Source organism: Antedon bifida, chromosome 4 (genome assembly GCF_963402885.1).
Source record: "Antedon bifida chromosome 4, ecAntBifi1.1, whole genome shotgun sequence".
Lineage (NCBI taxonomy): Eukaryota > Metazoa > Echinodermata > Crinoidea > Comatulida > Antedonidae > Antedon > Antedon bifida.
The window spans coordinates 6849635-6873085 of NC_136229.1; the positions used below are offsets into that span (position 1 = coordinate 6849635).

General features: G+C 34.6%; 1 protein-coding gene across 4 annotated transcripts in view; it reads right to left on the bottom strand.

The window, feature by feature from the left end:
• Positions 1–22700, bottom strand: part of LOC144839815 (uncharacterized) — a 33507-nt gene extending 10807 nt beyond the window's left edge. For 3 of the 4 annotated variants that reach the window (XM_078695324.1, XM_078695325.1, XM_078695323.1), the window contains exons 1-5: positions 22543–22700; positions 7675–7888; positions 4947–5039; positions 1591–1691; positions 12–79 (exon numbers count right to left, since the gene is read on the bottom strand). In XM_078695324.1, coding sequence (XP_078551450.1) covers positions 12–79; positions 1591–1691; positions 4947–5039; positions 7675–7888; positions 22543–22575 — 509 coding nt within the window. In that variant the 5' untranslated portion in view covers positions 22576–22700. Of the gene's footprint in view, positions 1–11; positions 80–1590; positions 1692–4946; positions 5040–7674; positions 7889–10428; positions 10446–22542 lie in introns of those variants that run through there. The other variant, XM_078695326.1, reaches the window with a different exon arrangement.
• Positions 22701–23451: the final 751 nt, after the last annotated feature.

The window sequence follows — 23451 nt, forward strand, 5'->3', positions numbered from 1 at the left end:
TGTTTTCTAACCTTAACTGGGTTACTGATGTTGACTCATAGTACTGCTTTACTAAACTATCTTTATACAAACTATCTACCTGCAAAAAATAAAGAAAAGTGGAATTAAATTTTTTGTATTATTCTTAAAGATATAATTATTGTACCCTTAAAAAAATTTATTTTGTTTAAATATGCCATTTAAATGCCACCAAATAGTGTTTATTCGGGACAATATTTCTTTATTAAAAAAAAAGATGAGCGAGTCATATTTAAGTAAAAATAACTCCCTCAATGTTTTGTATTTTCAAGTAACACTATGGAGCACATGTGTATTCAATCTGTAATGCACACACAGGCTAAATTATAAAGCAAACAAAAATGGTCACATATTAATTTTACGCGCTGACCTAAAAGGTTGTAAAATTGGTAACATTGTTTTCAATATTAATTTATTAGAGTTTATCCAAAGAAAGTTTAAATTGCCATATTTCCTTCTACAAACAACGTGTGAATATATCTAATTAAGTTTTGATTTTTGCCGCTGGCTCTTGAATGACCTTAACAACGATCGTCGGTAATACATTGTTGCCGTAACTCAAACCATATCTCTAACTTGACTTTCGCAACGCCTAAATTGGCGGGCTTTTACCCGTGGGCAATTGTAGCTCAACTATGATTATCTTACGATAATAATCGAGGCTGTATTTGGTCAGGATTTAGGCCTACCATTGACCAAGGGAACCGTTTCCCATGGTTCATCAAGATATCTCAAGTATGTCCTTCACGTGAGGCTTAATTGATTAAAGCGGAACCAAGGTGTAATTGTTTGAACAAAATGGCAATGTTTCGTTATTGCTTGTTTTTAAACAAAAGAAAATGTAGTGTCTGGATTTTCCTGACATGTATGGTCCGCATGCCCAATCACAGAAAGCCAATAAAAATGTGTCGTCTCAAATTTTGGTAAACCGTCACGAGTCCGCGAAGACATAACTCGCCCAAGAATACATTGAAAATACTATTTTAATCACTTAATTTACTTATATATGTATTTAGGCGTTGCGAAAGGTATGGTTTGAGTTACGGCAACAATGTATTACCGACGATCGAACGATGGTCAAGAGAGGATTTGAAAGGGCAAAGAATGAGGCTGACCAACCAGATGAGGATATCTACAGACTTGTATATTCCAACAAAAGGATATGTGAAATTGTTGGAACATCTTCCTTGAGGGACTGCATATACAGTCAGTATATCCGATACGTTGGTCATGTCTGTAGGGGACCGAATACATCAATTACAAAAAAGATGCTGTTTGCTGTTCCAACAAGACGGTACTATCGTAATCCGTGGATTAAAATCTCTCGTATTTTAAGTATGGAAATCAGGCAAGCCAAAGCCATTACACAATCGAAGATTTGGATTTGTGCTGAATAGGTTTTCGAAAAACGTAGAAGAGGAGGATCCCATATGTATGTATGTACGTATCCCACCCCTCCTCCGACATTGGTAAATCTCCCCTAATATTTATCCATAGAACTTTCGTCCACATCATCAAACCCCATGGCGCCACCGCTGTTTGCATGAGCATGTTTTGTTTTATGTTTCTTACTGCTAAAACGAACTTCCTGGTGAGGTCCTCTTGTTCAGAATGTAACCTAGGGAATCTTACATCTAATCGTACTTCACCGCCAACTAAAATTTCTTGTGTATCTGTAATTAAATAAAGTGAACAATAAGAAACAACAAATCACATATCATAAATACTAACTCATCACTTGAAAAGGGAAATTGTACTGGTTACCCATCCGAATTTTCATTAATTTAGGATACCACGACTTTTCTTTCTACACTCAAGTTGAAATTGAAACTGCATTTTGACTATAATATTGGTAAAAGATAATATTTTGGCACACATGGCGTTTCATCGTAATAGACTACGGTAGCAGTTACTGTAGCTTAAAATTCAGACAAAAATCGAAACGTCGACTATAGGTGGACATAACGAAGATAATACCTACATACTTTGGGGATGTAACTGAAATTGTACATAAATTGGGAATAAGCACAACAAATACAATTTGAGTGGGGTATGATATTGTTCAGGTGACCATTGCATAGCATATCTGTCATCTTCTACTGCGGGCGTCGTACAAATTGATACCGCGAGGATATTTATTTCCTCAGAAAGTATGTAAATACATTAATAAAACTAACAAATTAATTCAAATTTAAAGACAACTTATGATCGATGATGCTGCTATCGGATAATACTCCATACACTTCTCACAAAATAAAAACCTCGACCCCGTAGGGGTCTGGTTAGATTTCAATTCTACTACAATATATCATTCTATATATAAGGGCCTAATAACTTAATTTTTATCTAGTTGAGCAAATTTAAATGATTATTAAGCGGTTTAGATCAACGTGTAATTCAATGCCATGGCATCAAAGAATATTCCTCTGTGTACATGCACGATCATCGTGCGTATATCAGTACAAAATGACCTATTGAAGACGGCATACGTTTAGGTCATGATAAAAATATGTCTCGGGCCCAGCGTGAGTCCCACGTTGTCGGCATACTATTTGGAAACCTGAGCGCCTGATTCAAGCAGGGTCCATATTGAATTAGCTTGAGCAGAGGTTCAAAATAGGAGTTGAAATTTAAGTATTACAGAATCACATACACGGCGTGTAATGATATTAAATAGAAGTGTGATAAGATGAAAATATTTTAAAATTCAATTTAATAGGCCTATCGTTTCATTTCACAAGGGTGACTTATTTAGTTTCACATGAAACCCTCGTTTGAATTTAGTATACGATTTTATTTTGAATTTTCTGGTGCCGAATTGTGAAAGAATCAGAAGACGCGTCTCTCAATTATCATTTAAAGTCATGAAGAAATTATGTTTTTATTAGCAACCCCCCTCACAATCTGAGGAATGATTTAATATAGCTGAATTCCATGAGGAGGCCGATCGTTCTGAACCGCCTGAACTTGAACTAGTAGTTTGTTGTTCTTGTGTTATGAAATACTAGACTTGGTCGACCCTTCCCCAAAAATCTCACTGATTTAAAACTGTAGAGGTTGTTCGCATCCATATCATTGTGAATGAATTGACAAAATTTACGGCTTGTGTAGACATAGGTCTAAGGCTAGGCCGAAAGGTAGCTAGTTGTCGAAATCCCCCGTGGTACCTCGTGCCTACATTTTTCCCTGATGAGGATGTATCGTAAGTATAACTCTTGTATGTTTCTTAAACATTCTATCACCTCATACATTACATTTCGATAAATCAAAATATCAAGAATGCTTCACACAGAGCAGGAAACGTCTTATATTTAAGGAATTTATGAACAAGTCAAATGTTTGCTTATAATAATTTACGTAATAAGGAAACTATTTTAACATTATGTAACAGAACAGGAAATATTTCAACATACATTTAAGATATTTGAGTAAAAATCGTATGTTATCGAGCTATGCTATAATTTGTTCGTTTATTAATATTACACATAATTTAAGAAAACGAATTAAGAACAAATTCAAATTGAATATTTTGAAGTTGTAATATTTTAATATTAAAAATGGACAGAAGTAAATAATATTTTTAGAAAGAGTTATTGCTGCATAACGTTTTCAGAGAGGCGTAAACAGAATCCTTATTTTTATGTAACGGATGGAAATAAATTAATGTTGTAATAAAAAAAATGAATAGGCCTATTTAAATAATAAGATGTTAGCTATTGTAGCCTTCTTGTGTCTGTAAAGCTCTGTCTACACTATCACACTTTATGTGACAAAACATGTGATGTGCCCATATATGGACACGATGACGTCATATCACTTGGGAAAATCACTTTTTTTGTCAAACCAGTTTGATAGTGTAGGCTTGGTTCCCACTAGGACGCAATGCAAGGGCGAAAGCCGTAACGTAAGCGAATTGACCAATAAAAGCGGTGGATTAATCTAACTGTCGCTTATGATTGGTCATTCGCTTGCGTTGCCTGTTAGATGGGAACCCGGCTTTAGAGAACATTGAGCTCTTGTTCTCGACGTACACCCGGGATGTCACCCCGGTCAATATCATATATCAGACACTATAATAATGAAATACATTGTATTTTGAAGGTCTCTTTGGTCCGTATATGAAACATAATTGCCGTAAAATAGGACATATACGGTCCGTTAGGCATAATTAAACTCGTCTGACGTACCATAGCGGGACCATAGCCAAAAGGGAGTTATGATAAAACAGAAACAGACACGAACTTGTGTTTTTAAAATGCGTCGCAATAGTTAAATGCCTTAAAGTGTATTTCGTTATGTATGCTCTATATTTAATGACGGTATGAAATAGGTCTGGAAATTAAGAATGTCATCATGATTTCAGTCATTCAAACCAGAAATACCATAGCGCTTGCTATATGGACATATCGTCAGTTGCCAACTAATTGAGGAACCAAATTAATGGGTTTCCGATTGTATGAACAATTAAATAAATTGGCAATAGTCAATTAGAATGGAATAATACAAATTATGTGATTACTTTTGTTTTTAATTTGTGGTTTTTCAGTGTATCTTTCGTCTGCTTGGTAGCGCCCTATAACTTTTTGAATACTAAAGCGTGGTTCCCACTAAAACGCAACGCAGCGACGTATCAACGCAAAGTACTGTATTGCGTAATCACAAGTGGGAAACTGACGACTCATAAATAGTGTTGCAAACATCGTAGGTTTGATTTCACACAGACGGGGGCAAACACAATGATTGGAAGGGCATTTTCTTACGTTGCGTAGATTAGGTCGCTAGTTGGAACCAAGCTTAAGCGATTATGTACGATAGCAGAGAAATATTTAAAGTTATATGATGATTAAAATAGATCGCCGTTCATTATTTATAATATGATCTTAGGATGATGCTTCCATATACATTTATTGCATTGCATCTTGACTTACCTGGATATAAGGTTGTTAACATATTATATGGAATGCTTGATGGTACAGCTGATGGTATATTTTTATCTTCGATCGTCGGAGTTTTCTTAAATACTGCAAAGAAATATGACGGATAACTTTAGATAATACAGGTATTAAGTATCTTCATATTATTATTCACATGTATCGCCTTGTATCATGTACCATACCTAACCCTCTAACTTTACATGATACATGAACCACATGTGATACAAATGAGATGCTGAATTATGTAATTTTCCTATGAATATGATAACGACAAATTTGTTCGTGGAGATACAGATTTTGTTTACAGATATTAGAAAAAGAAATAATAACCAAAAGCTATGAATAAAAAAATGTCACTAAATTTTGTCGTCAGTAATTTAAGGTAATATACGCTTTTATTTTTTATTTTATTTTGATCGTCAGTCAGCATCCTTTTTTGCCGTCGTCGACGACCTCGTATTCGTTCGAGATTGCCCATCAACACTGATATCATTTAATAAATATATGCATTAGATCAGATTTTAAACTGCTTATTAAACACACATGTGACTAGTGCATCCAAGGCCCCGATTACTTCAAATATTTACAAAACAAAGTAGTATGGACATGTACATTATGAGCCGGAATGCTCACATAGAAATATTTTGTAACCACAACAGAACCAGACGTCGGAGTACTTGATTAAGAGGTTTATAATAATTATCTAGAAAAATGATAGAACCCGTATGTATAACCAAAACTTGGTTCTCATCGTAAGGACGTAAGCCGTTGCGAATTGACCAATAAAAAGTGAGGTTTATTCTAACTGTTGCTTATGATTGGTCAATTCGTTTTCGTTGCGGCTTACTTTGCATGCATCCTAGTGGGACCGGGGGAGGACAACTCCGGGACCCACTGATGGGGATGTCCACCGAATAGGGACTATTATTATATAAATGTTAAACCATAATGTTTCCTCACGTTCATTGCACTGGAAAGGATCTGTATCTATCCTGAGCGCATTTATAAGTATTTATAAGATGGTCATAAGAAATAACATAGATTCTATATTTGTATTACCGTTACCGCTCACTGGGGCGGCTATATTGCGTACAATATGTCATTCAATCAATCTCTTCCTAAAATATATCTTACGATCTATATATACCGTATACGATCTTATTAAATTATGATGAGAGACATGACAGTAGGGCCATAACCTTTAAACAATTTATTTGCCTCCCTCGGTGGATTCTGTTACATTTTCACTAGGTATGTACAATCATGTATGGTAATACCTTTAGGGGATCATGTGATAATACATAATGTTTCTCCTTGTCTCTACTGAACTCCACACCAGGAGAACATAAAGCTGAATAATACGGACCATTAAGTTCATAGTGAGAAAGAATGTAATTTATACGGCCACATCGTTACATTCAAGAATACTATACTAATTTGTATCGCCATTTATGGCCGCCCCCAAAATTGAATTTTTTTGTCGTCATAAATTAGTCATCTTTCGGTCTGACGACGCGACCAGTCTGCTACGAAATATTAAAATGTGGCTACGCATGCTCATTTACAAATAACGCGAATTTGGCCTTTCCTTTTTAGTAAAAACAAAAATGTTGCCAATAGGCCTAAACGATAAAATCTTGAGTCAGAGAGCAAACCTATTTCAACGCAGAGATCACCTAACTCGCCTGGTGACGAGTTAAAAGTTAGTTATATATTTTATTTCAAAAAAATGTTCATAGGCCTAATAAACCAGACCAGGCACGTAAAAAATATGCAAAAACAACACCAAGAAATACTAAAGAACCAGTAATGATCTTATTGATTGTCTTCTTCTTACTATTCTTTTTTTCTGCAAATTATTTTTAACGACTGGAAATCACTTCGGCGTCCCATAGACATTTGTGGCGTGTCGGGGCGCGCTGACTCAAATTCAAAAACGCCTATTACAACAAACATTAACATTACATTAAATGTTTATAAGCCTATGTTAACAATTAAAGTGTCTTGAGATGTCTTTCAGACGACATTATTAAAACTGATGGCAATCTAATAATCATATCAATGCGAAAAATAAAAAATATTTGTATTCATTAGGGCCCATTTAACGCTACACGTATTGGTAACGGATGGGCACCTGTTACGCGCTATGTCATGTGTAATCAATCATTTCACTACGCATGCTAACAACTTGCTTCTGATAGCTCACAGGAACATAGGCCTATACAATTTCACCATTTACAGAAAAAGGTAGAGTGAAAATGATTTTAAAAGCTTTAAAATGTATCGGTATTAACTTAAAGATGTATTGTTCCCCCAAAAACATGAAAAAAAATTAATAAAATCAGACTTTGAATAGATTATTTTGTAGTTTTAATAAAACAAAAAATCCGGGAAAAATTCAATGTTTCCACTTATAAAATGACAAAATAAGTGGTTAAATTCAACCAAAACCCATTGGCTGGCAGCCAATTTTACTATTTTTTGCTTTAAATTACAGTTTTTTAGACATTACTTTTTTTTCCGACCCAATTTTTGGTCAAAGTGGATAACTATAGGTGACATTAAAATGGCATATTCAACAACAAAATTCTTAAGAATTATTTTTTTAGGGAGACAATATATCTTAAATACACTGATTCGGTAAATTAAAAAGAGAAATGCAGAAGGGAGGGGACGACCTGGGGAGGTTCTTGGTAGCGGTTTACTAAAATAATAGCATTACCTGTTAGCGCCAGCGCTACTGAAACAGCACCAATGGTGAGAAGAAATATAAAAAGACATGCGATTATGAGTATTTTCTTTCTTCTTTTCTTTTTCTCTTTGTCTTGTAGAGCTTCCAGTGTCGTCATGTATGGACGATACGTTCTTACTCCGTTCAGCCTATCTACTTGTAAAGGTGTATGGAACGTTGGGTTGTCAATTATCGTTGTTTTTGTCTGTAAATAACAAGAAAGAAATGTCATGTTTCGAACACATTTATACATAGTTTGCATAGCATTATAGGCAATATCTTAAATACAGCATCACACATATTATTTTTGCCATAACCTTAAATAATTATAATATTAAACAAGAAACATGTTACAAACATTACGTCACAGTTTGTAACACGCTGTACGTCACTCTGTATCGGCAAATAGAATTTTACCGCACACAATATCTTGTCAATAATATGTTGTTACCAAATTAAGTTATTATTATTGAAGCGGAAATAAAGACATTTCACTTTGAATTGACAACCAAACAAAACATACAAACAAAATTACGGCCATCTACAGTGTTTCGACCTCTGACCCTAAACAAAATTTGGACCACATGTAAATACACCTTTGCGGGCAGATCAAAGGCAACTTTTTTTTGCAAAACTAGTTTTCCATCTTTGTGTGCAACCTAAACAAAAACTGAATTAACTAGGTCACGTGATTGTGGATGGGTCAAGTAGCCCTAATGTCCGACAGACGGGAGACATAAACGTTTGCCGATGGATTAGTTAGCCCCTCGTCTTGCTATCAAATCCAGGACGCGCTGTCAATATGAGGCACGACCATTACCGCCAACAAAAGAGAGGCAAATACTCAACGGAAAACATGAATAGTCGGGGGAATCTCCGGTAATAACATATTGAATAACATCTAGAAATATATAATCCATTCAGTGAAAGCTTTATCGGGGCCACCTTTTAGTGTGGTATTACAAGGATCCCATGTTCATTCGGCTCGGGTTAAAGGACTACCAATCGTATTTTAATAGCAGTAAGGTGTTCAAATTCCAGAAATCCTAAATGATTTTACAACGGAGCTTAAGATCTTGAGAACTCCCTGGCACACAACTCATGAACGTGTATGAGTTAAGCGTCATCGTCGAAATAAACGTCATCGTCGAAATAAACGCGTCACCGTAAAAATAAGCGTCACCGTCAAAATAAGCGTTATCGTCGAAATAAAGCCTCACCGTCGAAATAAACGTCACCATCAAAATAAACGTCACCGTCGAAATAACGCGTCACCGTAAAAATAAGCGTTATCGTCGAAATAAAGCCTCGCCGTCGAAATAAACGTCACCATCGAAATAAATGTCATCGTCAAAATAAACGTACGTTATCACCAAAATGATTTTCAGTCAATATTACAGTCCATAATGATGATAGCTTTAAGAAAAACAAATTATTAATGAAAACAATTATTATTAGGAGAAGAGATTAACTGATATTTGTTACTCCAACGCAATGCTTATGTTGTTTACGTTGTTTTCTTAATCAATTCCGAACACTTTGGATTAAGCACGGTACTAAACACACTTCTTAACAATTACAACTTACAACTCACATTTTCGTTTAATGTGTGAAGGCAAGGACCGTTAGCCCCACACAAAACACGATTATGGGACAGGCTACATGTGCTGATCAATCATTGCTATACTAGATTCAGAACCATCAGAATACATCAGATACAGTGGTAAATTGTCCACAATCTCACAATTTTCTTGTCGCAACCATGGTGGTGTGTTTTGGTGGTGCGCGCAACCCTGTCAACTAAATTTTGCTTAGGCCCGACCCAGTGCAATTCAGATTCAATTATCATTCTAACTTTTAATACAATCGTTGTTTGGTCCATCAAAGGCTCCACTTTTCCAAATTCCCTTCATGAAAATCCTAGTTACGGGCCTGATTTGTGCATCCCACATCTCAATCTGACTTCTTCTAATTATATAATAAACAGACCCTACGGGATGAATACATGGTAAAGCAGTAGGTCTAGAAAGTGAGTGAAATTTCACTCTTCTCTTCTATATAAAACATAAAACTAGAGGAAATGTTGTAACTGCTGGTTATACAGCAATAGTAAATTATTTGCTAATAATTAAGGCATTATTAGTCGATTAGTTGGTCTTTCTTTGTTCATGATTCACTTACTCACTATTTTGATTAACTAAATGCGACCGACTGAAAAAATCCCTGGTTTCATTATTGATAAATATTTGTTTAACCTTCCTTAAAGTTGTTTACGGTTCTAAAAGTTTGATAAAAAGGCAAACTATTATGAGTCACTGGAAGGCACGGCAAACAATGACGTTTGGTAATTAGAGAGCTGAATGTGGGTCGTGTAGGCCTAGCCTACTGTTTGAGAAATTAATGGCGCACAAAACATATTCCTGAAGACGATTGGCTTCGTTCGGCCTTTGTAGGCATATACATAGTTATCCTCAAGCCTAGATTAATATAGTCTTGTTATGACCTAATGGGCCATTACATTTAGGTTCTTTGATATCTATATTAGTTTATATGTTGGTATCTATATTTTCTACAGTATCATAGTATCCGTTTCGTTTTTACCCTCCTGTTATTGGCGAATTTCTTTTTGCTGTTGGTTGAGTTTGAAAATAAAATAAATAAAAAATAAAATTCAGTAATACAGCATCACATGTGTTTTGTGATATTAAGGTTTGGCTCCTTTGTGGTCTACTACATTATTATTACCTTTCATAATCGTTTATTAGATGATAACTTAAACATTAGTGACATTTTAAAATTCCGACTTCTGTTTCAATTCCGGGCCATCGACACATTTTGTAAACAACCTATTCCACGAACTTTTATGTCAATCCCTTCTTGTATGATATACAGTACCGGATTTCCATAAACAAATGTACAGTACAATTTATATAGTGGATGATTCTACAATGATTTATATTATTGACCTATGGTGTTTTGATTATATGAACCGATGTTTTATACCAACAGCTTCATAAATTAAATACTGTAGGCCTAATTCTTCCGAGAGAACTTCTTTTCTGAATTGGGTCACCTCTTCAGTTTAACCATTCTGCAAACAATCTCATTACGATTTGTTTCGGCCTACACACGGATAAATCATCGTGTTATAAAGGGTTAATTGGCTTGTAATAGCTTGACAACGGTGGCCAGACGGCAAAAGTATATTGAAGAATGTCGCAGAGTCTGTCCTGTCTTCGTATTATTGATTTACATAGGTATGCGTGACCAGTAGTAATAATTTTTCGTTGATGCGTTTCAACTTGTGCTACATCGGTATCCCACGCAAATGTAGCTAAACTTGGTTCCCACTAGCGACGCAACGTAACGCAACGCTAGACGTATTGACGCAAAGTGCTGTATTGCGTAATCACAAGTGGGAACCGACAACGCAACAGTACTGCAAACATCGCAGGTTTGATTTCACGCAGGCGGGGGCAAGCACAATTAGCGGAAGGGCATTTTCTTACGTTGCGTACGATAGGTTGGTGATATGTATTGTTATTTCTATAAAAGAAAAATTACTTTAGGCCTATTTCATACTCAACTGCAATTCAAGCATAGTAGGCTACACACCAAGATAAGAAGCTCTTTGACGGCTTACGGTCGACCGTGAAGATAGACCTAAATCACCATGTAGGTTTAAAGAGGTTTTAACCGATTTCGGCTACGAACTTACAACAATGGCAGTTAAAATGTACTTAACTCCGTAACGCTTCGATGTCTTACCCAATCCATCATCGACGAACCTAACCCTTTAAAATGCCATCAATTTATGGTTATCATCCTCGTAATCCACACACATTTTCTGCCATAATCACATTCATAAATATTTAAAGATGTATTGATCTCTCGTAAAAAATGTTTAAAAAAAAAACTGACATTTTAAAATTTAATTTTAAATACGAAAACATTTTGATCTCCATAATCCTTTGTCCATGTGTTCACAAGTTTCATCTATTTGATGTAAAGTGTTGTTAGTATCAGAGGTGATTTTGAATAAAAAATAAGTAGGCCTAGGCCTATATATAAAAACAAGGTTCCTCTCTTTTTTGGCTTGTTCTTCACCCAACCCATCGGCAGCACACTTAAATATGATGTACAAAACAACATAAGCTCACATCGTATTAAGCTCTGTCTACACTATCAAACTAGTTTGAAAAAAAAAAGTGTGATATACTCAAATATGGTAGTGATATGCCCAAATATGGTAATGATATGACATCATCATGTCCATATATGGGCACATCAAATTTTAAGCATTAGAAAAAGTAGGACAGTTGCACAATAAATGAAATATTCTGTCAACGAATCATCTGACAGAACAGAAAAGACTGACAAAAGTGCATTCGTATTGAAATATGTAAGACCTGTCTATATAGGTTGAACAGCGGTGGTATTAATGAGTTGACAGTTTAGTAGAAACTTTAGACCACTCAGTAATCTTGCTAATTACTTAATTGCCTAATAAATCAGGCCAAGGGTGAGAATTATGTCTATTGATATCCCATGCTAGGGAACCATTCATTGAAATTGACACGTCAAGATATAATAGTTACTACACGAGAAATTAAGTACCAATTAAGACACCAGGGGCATTTCATACATTACAAGCTTTGTGTGGATGAACTTCTGATCAATCCTAGAGTAGGACCTAATGCATCTACAATTTGCAATGTCCTGACGTCAAGGGTGGGAAATCTTGCCAAATGAGTAGAACCACTATTCGGGCCTAACAAAGTGTCCCCTTAATAGGGATGTGTCCCGTAAATATAAGGTTTGTCATAGTGTTAAACATACAATGTTTACAATACATACATGATTGATTGCAAGACGCTGTATACGATTGGATAGATACATTTTAGGCACGTCACAATCACATTTCTTACAACTAACCTAACGGCAACGATGGCGTTCCATAGCCAATATATTTTTTTTTAAAATCTAAGTTGTTGTCAGAGACAGACAGATATGTTGGTACATTGTTTAGAATAATACATTGTTTAGGATAATTAAATACTCTAGATTGTTGTGCACATTCGTAATGATTACTAATACCAACTGAATGTAATTTAAAGCACGTGAACCATTGAGTGCATTGACCTTTGGCAATTATAACGGTGTGAATTACAACATAGAAGGAAACAACAATTTAGGGACAATATGACAATTAATTTTACTATGGAGGAACTATAATATACTTATATATATATCTTGTATTATTTTATTTATGAATATGAGACACTGTAATAGACAGTGTGTAGGCCTATCAAACAAACTGCTAAATTAATTCATAATCGTAAGCAGGTTAATAAGTTAGTTACTTCAGTAGTAGACTTGCCCCAAGTCTGTATTTATTGTCTTTTTTATGTTTACCACCAGTCGACGTTTCGATTCGGGTAGTATACGTATGAAACGCCACATATGCCAAAATAGTCAAAACTCCTGGAACCCATACTACTTCAGTAGCTGCAGTATTAGAGAATTTTGTCATGGCGTGATTATACTTATATATATCTCACGTAAATTGTGGAATTTGCGTACGGAAATGTCGTTAAAAATCAAATTATTATAGTTTTAATTATGACACTTTCAGTCTGCAGCCCACATGTGCAAGAACTGTTTTATTGTCAAATATAAATTATTGCAAAATAATTCAAGCTTTATTGAATTTATGTTTCAATATTTTAAAAATTAGTATCCTTTATGATTGAATCACTTTGGAATCTAGATGGTGATTATATATTTACACAGAACTGTTAAAGCATTCAAATAAAGTACATCAGCGCCACGGGTGTCGACAGGTGCGCTGTTTCCCGGCATAGTAAGTACGTACAATGTTAGGTATTTTGGGATATGTGCTGATGACAGATTTTCTGTCCCGGTAGATATGTCTGTCTAGGATGATGGTGGTCTGCCAAATGAATCCGTTTAGGCTTTTATTAAAAGGGGAAACAATTTTGGATAACAAGACTTAACCCGCAGCACATATCGTAACATTAGTCATTTTAAAGGTGGGCTCCGGGAATAAAATTTCAAATTTTTTTCTTGTAATATTGTCTTATGAGAGGTGGAAATTGTGATTGGCAAAATGAATGTGAATGCCCAATGCAAGAACAAGGCTGTAAAACATTACAAAGCAAACAAACAAAGTATTATCAAATTACACAAAGGTAAAGAATAGGCCATTTTGTGTGTGGACCAACTTTACATGACTTGCACTTGCATAAATTAACCCTGAATCGGGACAAATTATCGAAGAATTCTATTTTTTTAAATCAGGTTATATTGGTAAATTTTACTTTGAGCATTTATTTTCCCTTCATCAACATTAGTTGACAAGGTGATACAATGTTATAAATTTGATTATTGGCTCCCACCTTTAAGCTTGGTTCCCCACCACGCAACGCCAGGAATTTGTCCAATCACGACGCGTGGATCATCGTATAATAGTCTGAATCAAGCTTTATGTTCATTCGTTCAGGCATTTGGTCAAAATCATTGTCAACATATGTACACGAGACAACAAGAAAAATACAAATTGGGTTAAAAAGGTATAAAACTGCAATAAAACAATACAAAGCAGAAAGCACGAGTTAAAATAGGCCTATTGATAAATTACAGTCATAAAATATTAAAGTAAATTAGCATAGCGCTGAGATAATTAAACGTGTTAAATTTGAATGAACCATGATCATTAAAAAGTAACCAATTCAATTTGAATCAGCATAAAAAAATAAAAATATATCGTCAGAAATACCCAAATGACAACTTCAGTAGGCGTATTTTATATAGACATTATAACATTGCTTAATTTGACAGGTCGATTTGAAATAATAATAAAGTCCCAGAGCACGTGTTCACCGGAAACAAATTGGCCGTTACAATTTACAGTAATAGAAATTACATTAATCATTGATAGACGAAAAACAGGGCATTAACATTATATTAAAAGGGGGGAGATTTTGGCTCAACCGACAAATTACAGTTTGGCGCACCATACGATATGACGTATACGTGCGTCCAACTTTCTCATACTAAAATGTCATGCCTCATAGTACAATAATTGGGCGCGATCTACATTATGCATGATCAGCCTAAGGACTAGCTGACGAACTGACTAAATAGAACTAAATGAATAGATAAGCCTACTGTAATAGATGCTGCCTGTCAAATCATTAACTACTTTAGCTATAATTTATCTCATTATTTAACAAGGTCGACTAATTTGCAAACGTATACCGCGCTCAAAATACATACGGTACCTACATTTATAAAACACGAGAACCAATAAGAAATTAATTAATTATGACGTACCATGACGATTTAAGGGATTCATGCACACAAGTTCGTTGAACTTTATCACACTGGTGAAGCTTGAATGAAACATTCATGTTGGTATGCGAATTGCAGTTATACATATTAATCAACTTTCGTGTTAATAAGACCGATTAAAACATTACGTACACTACATGTATCAATCAAAGCGTCCAAAAAACTGTCGATGTTTGTAGGCCTACTTTTACAACGCTAAATTTATGAGATGTGGGGCCGTAGGCGCAGGCCGACCTGCCCCTCAAATTATAAGATAATGTCAGGCCTACTTGACCTTAGTTATGTTAGTTATTTGTATTATTAGTTGAGAGCAAGTGCTGCTCCTCTAAAACTATTATCTTAATACAATAGTAATACTGATATTATACCGTAACCGACTTCCAATACCGATAGTTTTGTATTTAATAGGAAGGAAAAACTCATTTGTTCTTTGGTAGCATAGGCCTATATGTCAATATCATTACCTGTCAAGTTTTGTGTAATGTTTTATATATTCGCAGGTGCAAAGTGCATCTCATGGTGACATTAAATATTCGTGATTAAACACATGTAAGAGTAAGGTACACATTAATGTCACCATGTCATTGAAAAAATCGTGTGCGTACAAACAGCCGGAGTTGCGTCAACCACGATATTTGACATTTGTACATTATAGTCTGATGTACCATTTGTTTGCCTTCTATGATTAAAGCATTGCAAAATAAATTTAGTACCGACTATAAACAATACAATTATGAAGTAAGAGTTAGGTACACCATGCTATTGACAAAATCGTGTGCGTACAAACAGCCGGAGTTCTGGTGGAACCATCAACAACGATATTTGACATTTGTACATAGTCTGATCATGGAGAAATATTATTTCTCCATGGTCTGATGTATTTTTTTCCTTTCTATGAGCATTATTAACTAAATTCAGTAGTGACTATAGGCCTAAACAATACGGTTATGCAGTGTAGGAAATCCATGAATTAAGTTGTCTTGTTTGTTGTTTGTTTAGCTATTTCCCAAAACCAGGAAATGTATTCGTTTATAAATATTTGTGTCGCTATAAATTTGAAAAAACTCAGCTGTTTTATTGTATTTTGCGTCCTCCTACACATTTGTAATAAAACGGTTTATTATTTTAGCGTTCATTTTTTGTGTGTCATAGGCCTACGCGTTGGCGTATTAAGATATTCACACTTGTTCCGTTTACGGACCGGAAGTCAGGCACCGTTCAATTCTTTCTGATTTTCCAATTAGGGACTTTACGAAACAGGACGGTTAGAGGAGGACGGACTACCGTACGCACCCTTGCGCGAAGACGACGACGACCGGCAGTATCTCCCTCCCTTCTGCATCGCTTGGCTTTTGGTGATACAACATAGGCCTAGCCTTCCAAGCTAGGGGATTCACATTCAGTCACCGCGCAAAATGTATTGCTTAGGCCTAATTAATTAAATTAGAAGTTCAAATTTAGAGTTTCGAAAATTCCACCTTTAAGTATATTTTGAACTGTATATTTAAGATTAAATGTACATTTCTAGTCGTTCTCCGCAAACGGGAAAATGGCAACTTTATCGTCCTCAAAAGTTAAGACGACAAAATTTCACGCTAAGCTCCGCCCATTTTGTTAAAGCTCATAAATTATGGCATACATTATTCAGGAGCACCGTCCTGTGCTTACCGTCCTGTTTCGTAAAGTCCCTATTGAACAACGACGCCGTCTTCCGTTCCGTGAAACGGAACAAATGTGAACTTAGCTCTATTAATAGTTAAGCTTGGAGGCCGTTAGATTAATTTTATCTTCTCTGGTTTGTTATCAGGACGTTATGAAAGGTTTTAGACAGATTATGTTTAAACCGCAGACTGTTGCGGGGTGCCGCAAAAACAAAACGACTTTTATGGTAATAAGACAGATGATGTAACCGCAAATTGTTTTGGGTGCCGTAAATCAAACGTTAATATTATATAATACTAAACCGTCGTCATAAAGATGAAATACATAATTTCGTTTTCAGTATAATGTCACATTATTAATGATACTTATTTTATGAAATGTTTAAAGCACACAACAAATGTACACAGGCCTATCGTTATTTTTCCCCGTGCTCAAATAATGTTCTTATATTGCCAATTTTAGCCTCATCCAAATGTGCTTGTATAATATTCAATTTCTGTATATCAAAAGGTGCCTAGAATGATGATTAAGCTCTCTGATAAAGATAAAGCAATTCTTATACATTCGGAATTTAACAGTTTACTTTGGCACAATATTTCTTCTTATTCTGTTTGGCTATTTTATTGATTGTTTTTATTGTATAACACTGCTTTGTAATGTCAATAATACATATGGACATCAGTATGACTTTTGTTTGATTAACATTTAGTATACAAACATAGACCCTGATAAATTAATTGATAACGCACCGGTAATGATCTCATTCCGCATGTGGAAAAGTCAAATATCTACCGTGGATTGTTTTGCTACAGATACATAAAGATATAAATAAATCAATCAATCAATTCCTTAGATTTTGTAATGATATCCGGTGGTATATTTTACAAAATACACTTCCTTTTTAAATCATAAATTTATATATTGTATTATTCAGAATTCCCTAGATTCTACTATGGCTAACTTATTTGTATCATATTTATATTACATTGAATGTCGTATTTAATTGAATGTGATGCTCTAAACTTTCGAGCTTTCGTTTTTGTGTCTGCAGATGGAACAGAGCGTGGTTGTACCAACTCCCTGGTCGGAGGAGGTAGTAAATTTAATACGCGCATGCGTTATAGGCCCAGTCTATTCACTGTTACTGTATTATTAGAATGGTCTATTTATCATACATGATTGGTATATAAAGATACAAATATAACGTTTTGATATCTCAGTTATCAGTTAAATAGTTATCAGTTAAATAGTTATCTATACAAATTGACAGGAGAACTTGTGCTTTATGTGAACTTGCCACAAATCAATGCTTTGATATTTGTGCTCTATCTTTTTAATCTGACGATCAAATAAAGAACGGGAGCGAAATCAAATGGTCAACAAGTTAGGCCTACATTGAGTGTTAAAAGTCTCACGGGTAAAGCATGATTCAACCTACATTTATGTGTAGAGCTAATAATAATATCGCGAAAAATACATAACATAAAAGACAGAGTCACGAAGGATAGATATGCACCCAACACCCACACAAATGATCATCCATTTTTTCAAGTGGGTGCGGGGATGTGTGAGGGGTGGGGGGGGGGGGGGGGGGGGGTGTTGTTGATAGAACGATTAAGCCTAGTAAAAAATAAACACTTTTTCGTCGAAATAAGCCATGTGAGAGTCTAAACAAATATAAACGGGGCACTAGGCTATATATTTTTTCGTAACAATTTCTGATAACATGTTTTCATCAACAAACAAGCATGATCAGTCCATGGGGCTGTTTTTTACCTCCATGGTCTAACCCAGTGACCAGTTCGAACTTTATTTAAGTGTCAAATACAGTAATCTATTTGCGTAAGCCTAGTGTATCATTTTGGTATATTGCATATATCAATTCCAGATATCAAAATCCACTTATTTTCTATTATTGATTATAAGGGTATGATCTAGTGGGTGGCCACTCACGAATATGCATAGGTACACTGGTGCTTGGGAAGATCATTAACACCCGGTTATAAAGATGTACTGTATGTATGGTGAAAAGAAGATTATTATTATTATTATAAAAAGCAGCGATGTATATATATGTTATCCGCCCGTGACCCCCACACAGGCTGATCAAGGATTTTGCAATGGTGGACCAAAAGTTTTAAAATGAAGTGGAACTTAACCTAATGTTCTATATTTTGCATTGTGTTATATTTTGTCGACGGGTCGCTCGGCCCGCCCCTCCCCCTCCTCTCCCCACTTAGAACCGCCTACGACCTACTGTATGACTGCAAAGAAGGGAAAAGGAAAGACAATTATTGGCTTTTATATTAAATGTTACATATAGATAAGTGATTGTAGGCCTAGATGGCAAAACATAATTTCAATAGTACAATTACTGTGTTTAATCCCCGAACAAAACAAATTATAGGTCACCAAAATATTGACGTACAGTATGAAAATGGGTTGAGCTTTCATTTTTCTAAACTTTTGCTTTATTTTGATTTAAAATTTAAATCAAATCATCACAGATTAGAAAGAGACTTTCTAATACAAAATGTGTAGCTCGTTTGTTTGGTCCTTGGTGCCCATTATGAATAAAGGACCTAATCTATGTGTATGTGTACATTCATACCATGAAATATGACCTATTACGTGAACTCTTGAAATCCTTTCTTCTTCTAATATAGCCGTGGGATATTATAAACAAATAAGAATACTGTGTGGACAGTTGGATTAAGAAAATGGCTAAGCTGGTAAGATTTTAAAGTATGTGCGAAATATATAATACTGCACAATATAGTTCCTGGGTATATAATGTACCATTTTATTTTGTTGATAGGAGTTTATTGACCAAAAGCCAATATATAATGTTGAAAATGAAAATCTACAGAAAAAACAATATCAACATTAAAAAGCAGAAAGTTATTTTTAAAAAGCAAATCGTTTTAAACACGATAAATACTTTGCTTAGAGAGCAGGGTGTGGAGAAATAGAAAATAAGAAAAAAATGTCTTATCTTACTATCACAGATTGTAATGTAACATACTTCCGTGAAATTGAAAACATGGTCCACATAATGGGTTTAATAATATATATACATATGTATACAGTACATTAGCTTATCATATTATATAGGCCTACTAAAGTACTATTTTGATTATTCAATGGAACATACACCCTGTGGTGTTGTGGCGCCACTCCAATATGACTACTCACGACAAGACTCTGACGAAAGTACATAAAGTATGGCATGTAAACCATATAGGCCTATAATGTACAGTATGTAGAGATATCGTAGAGTACTTTCGCATGATAACATAAAGTATACTATAAACAAAAAAACACTTTCTTGAAAATCTGACGACATATAGGCAGTACCGGTATTGCACACATTATTTGTTCTATAAATAACATTAAACAATGCTGAAGATATTGAATCTTCCGTTCCAAGAACTTAACTGAAGGAATCATTGTTTGGCTCTTTAGTTTCTCTAAATTCCCTAAAGGAATTCATTTGGGGAGTCAGTTGGGGGAAATGTTTGTCACATTTGTATTATTTTAAAACTTTAGTGTTTAACCGCTGATTATCGGAAAATATTTTTTTTTTATATGTTTTTTTGATTACACCTTATTTATAACAGGTGACCCTAAACAGCGCATGCTGACAATTAAGGGACCCTCTTGATGAGTGACAGTGGCTGTGTGTATACTAGTGTACCGGGGTAACCCCCTACTCGTCTCGAAAAATGCACATGAGCCAGATGTGTACACTGGACTACGGTTTATATAGTCCTTTTCCGAGAAGACGTCGCTCAAATCTTCACATAGGCTACGTAAACCTATGTTTAAACTTGCTTCGAACTTCAAATGCCTTTTTGAGTTTTCTTTTTTACACCTAATTTAAATCGTCTGATCTATACAGACTATTACCACCACATCCCTCGCGGGCATACATGGGGCATACGTTAGTCCCCTGTGTGTGCTTTTAATATTGCTGTGTATGGCCTAGAACTGGGAAAACTCGGCATGTTTCAATCTACTATATTAAGCATAGAAGCAGACCTCTTATCGTTCATAACGAAATGAAGGATTGCAACGTCTGGCAATCATAAAACTCTACATGAGGCAACAAGAAATAAGTCAAGAAATTATTAATAGTAGAACCTTAAATATGGATCAAATTTAGCTTTAAAATAATGCTATAGCGACCACGACCAGGCTTGGTGTTTCAAGACATGTTGTAGCAGCGGGTAGGCCCACTTATCAAGGACATAACCCCAACAAGTTCAGAAAAACTTTGACAATGAACAAGTTGCAGTTTTATTTATAAGTATTAAAAAGTATGGCACGTTAAGCTGCCATTTATTCATAAAATAGAGATATCTTTTTATAAAGAGATACATTAATAGATCAAAAGGGAAAATTACTGGGTCTATAGTGAAAAACACCACATTACCGCTCATTAATTACAAGTAGAAAACGAAAAAAAAGAAGGTATTAATCGGTATATCAACCAATAGTCTACATTGGCGGATACAGGATTTTGTTTTAAAAGAGGAAGACAGGCTTTACAGAATCAAAACCTAATTGACTATAAAACCTTTAAAAGAGATAATGCATTTCTAACATGTACAATAAATCGAAAAACAAGTCAACGAAGTAAGGGTTTTAGAAGAAAATGTATATGTTTAATCGAATGTAAACACTTATTTAAGAAATACTTCGATACAAATTTAATAATAAACACAACGTATTACTACTGTATAGCCTACTGTAAAGAGAGCTAAAGCAGGTGACAAAAGAGCACTATTATCGGGTACTTAAAAAGTTAAAGAACTTATAACACCACTCCAGGCAGTTATTTTTTACTGAATAACGCAAACATATTAATACAACTACAATAGTTGGTGTTATACATTCTAGAGTAATCTTAGGGAAATAGATTAAAAAAAACAGATCACGTTCTTAAAAATGTTTCGAAAAAGAAAATTAACAATTGTATTTTAAATGTTTTTTGTCTGGAATTGAATTTTATTTTTTTTTAAATGTTAGTACTGTAGGCCTATGTAAACTTTATTTTTAGGTGATCATTTAGAATAAAATGATCACCTATTATTGTTATTGTATTAAATTTTTTAAAATTTTAGATTTGTACATATTTTATATTTAAATTAACTTTTAAAGGAATTTTATATTTGTATACTTTTTATATTACAATGTAAATTTGACGCAATTCAGTTATTTCTGAATTGAATTGAATTGAACAATACCCAATTTTATGCGTTTACATTTACTATTAGGATGGCTATGTCGGAGTGAACTTTAATTCATGTATACTTCGTGCTTTATTTGTCAGCACTATGAGGCCTACGCTGTAATTTATTAAAATTATTTAATTCATTAACAATTAGAAATATAAGATAATTAAGAAAGTTGGAATAGTTAAAAAGTTAACCATAGAAAATCCATAGCCTATATAATATAGATAGGTAGTACGTTAGGTATACTGTATATAGGAAATATGTATAAACATACTAATTCATATGAAATTAAGTATTAGAACTTGAAGTGAATCTATTACATTGTGTACTGAATCAACATAATTCGGTGTTAATAGATGCATGACACTAATTAATAAGCAAACACTAATTAATAAGTTCATATTGACGTTTGAATAAACAAGTTCAAATCTCGGTGACTAGCATGACAAAGAATTAAAATTCTTCGTCCTCAAAACGTGAACATTCTGCCCAGCATCTCTAAACTTCCTTGACCTTTCATTACTTTTATCATTAACCATTAAAAAACTATTATTTTTTACTACAGTACTACTAGTAGGCCTACCTTATATGACCCATTCTTGTAAGATGTCGACATGATTGGTATCAATATCCACTATCTAAATTCATTCCACGGTCCAAGTCCACACGATAGCCAAAACAAATTAAGCTGCCTGTTTTTGTATACTTCCAATTGTTATTCCGAGTGCTTCTAATAACGGTAGCACGGTAGCAAATCATAAGCCAATTAGCTCCAACATTTACGGTATGAAACATTTATACTTGTGACATTGAAAGTGTTGGTATGCGCATGCGCTGTGTATTAATTTCGTTACGGTCTGGTAAATTTAGAATGAATGATTTGTGTTTAGTGTCGAGCACGAGGTGGCGAAGGCCTTTTGTCGAATGGAGGAGTATGTCCTCTCAAAACAAACATTTTAGTTTCTTGTATTGTTTGTTTCCGATTTGTTTGATGACTGTTGATTGTGTGGACCATGGAGTAAGTGTGGACTGTACATGCATCATGAGGTCATTGGACATAATTATAGGAACGGAAGGAACAATCAATTAAGTCGCCTTTCTTAAAAGAAAAACTAATTTGACAAAAAATGTGATGTGCTCAAATATGGTAGTGATATGCCCAATTATGGTAATGATATGACATCATCATGTCCATGGGCACATCACTTTTTTTTTGTGAAATAAAGTTTGATGGTATTTCAATTAATCAGTCAAATAATATATTGAGAAGAGTTTGTTCCAAAAGGGACCGGTGTAGACAAAAAAAAATCCTATAAAAAAACCAACTAAAATTACTATTTCAACGGCAAACCCTTAAGTTAAAGGAACACACGAGGAGGGACCTAGGCCTCAGACATTACATGTTGTTGTGTGTAAAAAAAGGTGTGTACGATTGGGTAGTATGAACTATGGAGAAAATAAAACATTGTAAAAGTATTATTATTAGAAGCCG